Source organism: Lolium rigidum, chromosome 6 (assembly GCF_022539505.1).
Source record: "Lolium rigidum isolate FL_2022 chromosome 6, APGP_CSIRO_Lrig_0.1, whole genome shotgun sequence".
NCBI classification, from domain to species: Eukaryota; Viridiplantae; Streptophyta; class Magnoliopsida; order Poales; family Poaceae; genus Lolium; species Lolium rigidum.
In genome coordinates, this window is record NC_061513.1 from 331,026,175 (window position 1) to 331,034,391 (window position 8,217).

Here is an 8,217-nt window from a genome sequence, read left to right on the forward strand (position 1 = left end):
ACTTAGAGGAATATGATGGACAACAATGTATGTTGAGGGCAACAAAACAATTTGTTATGAGGAAGAATTTGGAAACATACGAGAAACACGGTCGTAGGTTGTGGGGAACAAAACAATTTTTATTGAGGAACAACCTGAAGATTATAGTGAGAAGAACAAAATCTCGTCTATTTGAGGAACAAAATCGTGTCAGTGAAACACATAGGAGGGATAGAAAAAATATAGCTGGTGAGCCACATAGGAGGTACGATATAATAAGCTAAACGAAAAAACATTGAAAATATAAGACTAACTTAAAATGGAAACATAACAAAACTAAATTAAAGAAAAAAAGAAAGAAAATAAAACCATTTAGAAATATATACATAGAGGTTATAGAAAAATTAATGAATTTTAGATGAAAAGGAGTTTTTTTTAAAGATTTAGCGCGAATGAAGGAAACCATTGAACTCGTCTACTAATTAAATAAAGAAGTTGAAAAATAGAACAAATCAAATAACAAAAAATACATACAAAATAAAAATGGAAAAACATACCAAAATAAAAAAAGTAAAGTACCATAAAAATATGAAAAAATAAATAAATCAGGGAAAAAACTAACAGCTAAATAGCAAACAACTGAAATATCTCAAAGAGAATTGAACAAAAAATACAAAATCTTGTAATTAAAGAATTATAATATGGCTAAAAATAATAAACTTTTAAAAAAGTAAAATAAAATTTAAATAATAAATAATGGAAAGAAACTAGAAAAGAAAGTAATAAATCAAGAAAAAGATAAAAAAGAGAACGAACTTAGGAGTACCTATCCGAACAACGACCTACCAAAGGAAGGAACAGGGCACCCGGCACATGAAAGAATAACGGGCCTGCCCACGACCAGAAAACGTTCAGCGAAACGTATCTCGGCCCACCGCGCGTCGACTGAGCAGTCAGGCCCATTATCAATCCCCTCGAAGAACCCCTGGCCTAGACTAGAGCAGCCGCCGCTCGCCATGGCCAAAAGCTCGACCTCCGCCTCGACCGCTTGAAGCCTTGAACCACGCCGCCAGACGCTTCGCCAGCGCGTCAGGAGTTTCGCCGAGGTCTCCCCCGTAGATTGCCGGCCGGAGCACGGAGCCGGAGCGCCAGAATTGACGACAAGGACGACGTCCACGACGCACGGACGCCACGCGAGTTCTTCTTCCTCTCCGGCGTCGCGTTCGTCCTCGAGCCCTCCGCCTTCGGCAACGACCCCGCGGTGAGCATCCGCAGCGTTCCCGCCTCTTCTCCGTCGATTTAGCCGCGTCCACCGAGCGCACACGCCGTCATGGCCGAGCTCACGCGCACCTCGATCTTGTTGCTCTTTTCGCTGCTGCTTCTGCTGCCAAACACGCGCACGCCTTCGTGCGCTACACTAAGCAAACACGACGGCGCTGTCCGCCGCGTTGGCAACCCAGGCGAGCGCCTGGAGATACTCCAAGTTGCCGCACGCCTGTTTCCTATCACCAGCGCGCCGAGGTCAGCCCAGCTGGCTAGCCGCTCGATCCACTTCTCTGCATACGCAAGATTAACTCTCAGCCAAGGCAGAAAGCTCCAAACCCTTTTTGTTTTGAATTCTATACTCTCTGGTTTTAAATGAACGAAAATTCGAACAAACAAAACGTGTTTTAATATCATGAGAACATGAGGAACTCGAATCTGTCACCTGTTTTACTTTTTGACACATCAAAATTTGGCAAACTAACTAAGTGCTGTTCCAAATAATTAACACTTGCTAAAACCATAACCCCTATTCTATAGTTCTAAGTAATGCAAATTATATGTCTATTTTGATCAGAAAAATGTGTTGATTAATAATACTCCCTGCGTACAAAAGAATGTCTCAACTTTGTCTAAATTTTCATGTACCTACAGTTCTACACACTAAAACACATCTAGATACATGCATATTTTGACCAAGTTGAGACATCCTTTTGTGGATGGAGGGAGGATTACCTTTGCATGCATATTTAACCAACTTTAACGGCTGTTTGGTGGAATTCATTAATTACGCTCTTCCTTGAATATCACGTTTAAGCTTAATTGAATTCTGCTTAGCCATTGAATTAGTAGTACCAATTGGGTCGGGTTATCTTTTGTGCTGGTAATTTACAGGGTCATACCCGCTTGCCTTTTGTAGAGTTTCGGTATATACGATGGTTAGGAAAGCAAGCAAGACCTCTGATGTCCAGGTTGCACCTACCCGGGATAGAAAATCAAGACAGAAAGGTAATAATATTTGAGTAACACATGTTTTCTGGTTTTGTTGTTAAATAGTTCTGTGGTGTCAAAATCTCATGATCTCTATTCGCAGTCAAGAAGAAGGTGGAAGATGACAATGACGATAAGAAGGATGTGAAGAAGGAAAAATCTTCTGATGGAAAATCAGGAGATAAAGGTAATATTTGAGCAACACATGTCTTTTGCTTTATGTGAACTATATTTCTATGGCATCACAATCCTTTTCCCAATTTGCAGGCAAGAGAAATTTGGAGGATGGCACTGACAAGGTTTCGAAGAAGCATAAAACTGCAGCTGAGAAAGATTTGCCTATGAAGAATGACACTGGTGCAAAGAAGGATTTAAAAAAGCAAACATCTTCTGATGGAAAATCAGGAGATAAAAGTAATATTTGAGCAACACATGTCTTTTGCTTTATGTAAACTATATTTTTATGGCATCAAAATCCTTTTCTCAACTTGCAGGCAAGAGAAATTCGGAGGATGGCGCTACCAACGTTTCCAAGAAGCATAAAGCTAAGAAACAACTCCCTCCAAAAGAGGTCGAAAGCAGCATTTCTGATGAGGATTCTTCAGGTTCCATGGAGAAGGTTATTTACTCACTCTTAGTTAAACATGAAAGTGCATTCTCTATTTAAAGTTTATTTTCTTTAATCGTGATACTGCATACAGTATTATTTCTTTTGAAGGTACTTTTTTTCATTCATTGCAAGGCTGTACTTTGTTTAAGCTAATAACACTCTTAGACCTGCAAAACTTGGTCCAGCTGTACACAAAGTTCTAAGTCCGAAACTTTTGGTCCATCAAGTCTGACTGTGTTGCCACATTGGACATGTCCTGCTGTGACGCTTTTGCCAAAACACGTATGTCCTTGTTTTCTGCTGCATGCGAAAATTGCAGATAGGTCCCTGTATTATCTTTCAGTTAGGTTTTAGTCTTTTAGCACTCGGGTACAAAAATCTTAACTGCTTGTGATCGCCACGTAGCACGTCAACGCTGCATATTTCGTCTGATGGCAGCTGATACACAGCTCTGGCCATTCTCAGTGGAGGAGGCTCCGGACTGTTGTCCAATGGTTTTTCCTTCTCTTTTACCCTGTTATACTGGCCGTGTGGGTGGGGCTTCAGATAGGGATTAGGTCTCGGATGATTCACACTAATTAGGTCATTCTCCCACATGGATTAGGTTTTTTTGGGCTAGTTTTATGTCAGAGGCGGTGATTTAGTTGATGGTTTTGAGCAAAACCAAATTTTGCCGATGCCCTGTTTGGATGAAGATGGACTGAAGCCTCAGATGTTAGGAAAGAAACTGATCTTTTGAGGAGATGAATATTGTACAACTATTTCTTATGTGAATAATTGATGCAGTGATAGAAAAACTACGCCTTATTTCTTTTTCGGAGTGTGCAACTCTGAATTTCAGTGTTAACTGAATCTGAGTGCGAGCAGAGATGTAACCGTATGTTATGGGAAATCAGTAACATGTACTAGGACGAGTAGAGAGTGGAATGCTTAAGCAATTTGCACAGCTGAAACTACTGCTAACATAGTAGGTGATAGTGGTTGAATACACTGCTGCAAAATGTATTGTTTTCTACCTGTGTTATTTTTTATCCGAAATTGGAACATATTTTTCATTTCTGCAACTTATTGGTCATTACATATTTGGATGTGTGCAACATATTGGATGTTTCTGCTCAAACTGTCAAATGTTGCTACTGATTGTTCCTGCTGATTAAATATATTCCACCAGAATATTTGTTCCATATGTTCAAACTGAAACTATACATAATGCTCCATAGATTAATCTTTTGTTCAATCTGGGAAATTATCTTCAAACATGCATTATTTTATTCATATTGGTAAATCTGAGATAATGTTGCTAAGACATGTACTACCTCTGTCCATAAAAAGATGTCGCAGCTTTGTCTAAATTTGTATGTATCTAGACACTCTTTAGTGTATAAATGCATTTGATTTTAGACAAATCTCCGACATCCTTTTATGGACAGAGGGAGTAATATTTTGTAAAGGGAATATTGCACTGAATTGAAACTGAGGTCACATTCTGTGAAAGTGAAACCAAACTCATTTAACAATACTATACTGCAAATTATACCGTTATAAGTATGGCTTTAGTATATTTATACTGTTCTAAATATTGTCTTAGGATGGCACTGCCAAGGTTTCGAAGAAGCATAAAACTGCAGCTGAGAAAGATTTGCCTATGAAGAATGACACTGGCACCAAGAAGGATTTAATAAAGCAAACATCTTCTGATGGAAAATCAGGAGGTAAAGGTAATATTTGAGCAACACATGTCTTTTGCTTTATGTGACGTATATTTCTATGGCATCAAAAATCCTTCGCTCAATTTTCAGGCAAGAGAAATTCGGTGGATGGGACTACCAATATTTCCAAGAAGCGTAAAGCTAAGAGCAGCATTTCTGATGAGGATCCTTCAGATTCCATGGAGAAGGTTATTTGCACGCTCTTAGTTAAACATTAAAGTTTATTGTCTATTTGAAGTTTATTTTCTTTAATTGTGATACTGCATGGAGTATTATTTCGTCTGAAGATACTTTTTCATTCATTCCAAGGCTGTACTTTGTTTCATTTAGTCAAACAGGCGATGAATTCAAACTGTCTGAATACTATAGAGCTAATTGACACCCTTAGACTTGCAAAACGTGGTCCACCTGTACACAAAGTTGTAAGTCTGAAACTTTTTGGTCCATCAAGTCTGACTGTGTTGCCACGTTGGACATGCCCTGTTGTGATGCTTTTGCCAAAACACGAATATGTCCTTGTTTTCTGCTGCATGCGAAAATTGTAGATAGGTCCATATATTATCTTCCAATTAGGTTTTCGCACTCGAGTACAAAAATCTTAACTGCTCGCCATCGCCACGGAGCACGTCAACGCCACAGATTTCATCTGATGGCAGCTGATACACAGCTCTGGCCATTCTCGGTGGAGGAGGCTCCGGACTGTTGTCTAATGGTTTCCCTTCTCTGTACCATGTCATATTGGCCGTGTGGGTGGGACTTCAGATAGGGGTTAGGTCTCGGATGATTCACACTAATTAGGTCATTCTCCCACATGGATTAGGTTTGTTTGGGCTAGTTTTACGTCAGAGGCATTGATTTAGTTGATGGTTTTGAGCAAAACCAAATTTTGCCGATGCCCTGTTTGGATGAAGATGGACTGAAACCTCAGATGTTAGGAAAGAAACTGATCTTTTGAGGAGATGAATATTGTACAGCTATTTCTTATGTGAATAATTAATGCAATGATAGAAAAACTATATGCCTTGTTTCTTTTTCAGAGTGTGAAACTCTGAATTTCAGTGTTAACTGATATTGTTGTACAGTTTGGGAAAAATATGCAACTCATGTTATGGGAATCTGAGTTCTGGGAAATATGCAACTCTGAATTTCAGTGTTAACTGAATCTGAGTGCGAGCAGAGATGTAATCGTATGTTATAACCAGTAACATGTACTAGGACGAGTAGAGAGTGGAGTGGTTAAGCATTTTGCACAGCTGAAACTACTGCTAACATAGTAGGTGGTAGTGGTTGAATACACTGCTGCAATATGTATTGTTTTCTACCTGTGTTGTTTTTTATCCAAACCTGGAACTTATTGGTCATTTCTGCACCATATTGGATATTTCTGCTCAAATGTCTATGTTGCTGCTGATTGTTCCTGCTGATGAAAATATATTTCCATCACAATATTTGTTCCATATGTTCAAACTGAAACTGTAGATAATGCTGCATAGATTCATCATTTGTTCAATTTGGGAAATTTTCTTCAAACATGCAATATTTTATTCATATTGGTAAATCTGAGATAATGTTGCTAAAACATGTACTACCTCTGTCCATAAAAATATGTCGCAACTTTGTCTAAATTTGGATGTATCTAGACACCCTTTAGTGTATAAATACATTTGAATTTAGACAAATCTCCGACATCCTTTTATGACGGAGGGAGTAATATTTTGTAAAGAGAATATTGCACTGAATTGAATCTGAGGTCACATTCTGTGAAAGTGAAACCAAATTCATTTCACAATACTATACTGCAAATTATACTGTTCTAAGTATGGCTTTAGTATATTTATATTGTTCTACGTATTGTCTTTGACTTTATCTGTGCAGCCAAACACTCAAGCAAGTGGTAGTGAACCTAATCAGCCAAATACCTTTTTTGCTGCAAAGCCAAATTCGATCATTGTTGGAAACTTGGCACACAACGTGAACCAAAAGCATTTGTGAGTTTGTGAGATTTCATATTTTTCATCTTTGGTGAAAGATTTTGTTTTTTATTTCTTTTGTTCCACATCTTGTAGGCGGAAATTTTTTCAGGTGGCGGGTAAAATTGTGGGAATTAATTTACCTACCTTTGATGATGGGACATGCGTGGGATCCGCACAAGTTGAATTTGCCACAAATGAAGCTGTTCATAAGGTATTTTAGAGATTTATCATCTATGTTAGTCCAGACATGCTGATCCGTGTAGTAAGCATTTAACTGTTATTTAAATTTAATTTGCTTATCCTTGTTTTGACAAGGCATGCAAATTAAATGGTCTTGATTTGAAGGGACGGGCTGTCTCACTGAATTTTGGTCATGAGCGACTTACATTTAATCCTGACAGCTGGTGATTTCTTATCCCACACTGTATGATTATTTTATAAAAAATTGATTGGATATATATATCATTGCTGCCCCTTTATTTTCTGGCACAACAGTATGTTCAAGAAGCCTCCTAATTTCTCCAGCGATACCGTCTTGATCAAAGGATTTGATGCAGCCTATGCTGTGGTACAGGTAATTTGAAAGTGTGAAACGCGCTTTCACTTCTGTTTTCCAGTCACTTTGTTTGAATCTTATATGGCAGTAACTATTTTACTCCACCAGATCACGAGGTTACTTAAGAATCATTTTTCCTCCTGTGGGGTTATCACAAAAACATTAATCCCGGTGGATATTGAAACTGGCGCAAGTAAAGGGTAAGTAAGCTCTGTTATATGAAATGTAATTTGCTCCCAGGTCAAGTTCTGTTCCCTCTCTTGTCACTGACAGCTTGGTTTGATCCTTCAGGGCTTTATTCATGGAATTCCGTGACCAGCTTTCTGTATCGAATGCGTTGAAACTGAATGGATCTCGCTTTGATGGTGGCCTCACCTTGAGTGTGGAGGAGGCAGAAGTTTTGGCAGAACCTAGAGCAAATAACAGAAGCTTTGACGGGGGCCGTGGTGGCAGACGCGGTGGCAGGGGCCGTGGTGGCAGACAGGGTGGCAGGGGCCGTGGTGGCAGACGGGGTGGCCGTAGTTAGGCAGAGTGCTGCTACAGATAAAGAAAACCAACGACGTCAGCTGTAGTCGTCCAGTGATTAATTTCTCTTCCTCCATTAACCGAGATTTGCATAGTTAAATGCTCCAGGTTTACTCATTAACTGAATCAGTCATATCTATGTATACTAGCTAAATACCCGTGTGGAATAATAAATAAATTTTTAGGGTTCATGGTATTATGTTTGGTCAATGCATGTCTTAGCATTCTTCTCTACATGTCGCGATATCATCAAAAACAGTGCTAAAGGTACAGTAGCACATTACAAACAACACGGGATCATCCCCGGTATACCAAACTTGGTGATCTAATGAGTCAATAGAGGGAGAAGATATAGAGAGAAGTGGATAAATGAAAGGAAGAAGCAGCCTTCACATGCCAGCATCAGCCCAAGAACTAACATCACCCGAAAACCAGCATAAAAATGTTGGCCCGGCCGACATTCTCAAAGTCAGCCCAGCCGGCAGCACCCTGCCGCGCCGCCGCTCTTGGGCCAAGTCGGCCCAGCGGACATAGCCTGGAAACCGGCTTATTCATCCCGGCCTGGTCGGTATCCTCCTCCTGGGGCCGGCTTACTCCTCCGCCCGGCCTGCC

The 8,217-nt window shown here is 39.7% G+C and overlaps 1 protein-coding gene across 1 annotated transcript; it reads left to right on the plus strand.

The window, feature by feature from the left end:
• Window positions 1-1,223: 1,223 nt before the first annotated feature.
• Window positions 1,224-7,606, plus strand: LOC124664793 (nucleolin 2-like). Its single transcript, XM_047202231.1, has 13 exons — window positions 1,224-1,240; window positions 2,162-2,250; window positions 2,336-2,419; window positions 2,500-2,646; window positions 2,727-2,851; window positions 4,431-4,560; window positions 4,642-4,739; window positions 6,427-6,539; window positions 6,618-6,735; window positions 6,840-6,928; window positions 7,020-7,098; window positions 7,189-7,280; window positions 7,372-7,606. Exons 2-13 carry the CDS (start codon window positions 2,178-2,180, stop codon window positions 7,604-7,606), a joined length of 1,383 nt encoding a protein of 460 aa, XP_047058187.1. The 5' UTR covers window positions 1,224-1,240; window positions 2,162-2,177.
• Window positions 7,607-8,217: the final 611 nt, after the last annotated feature.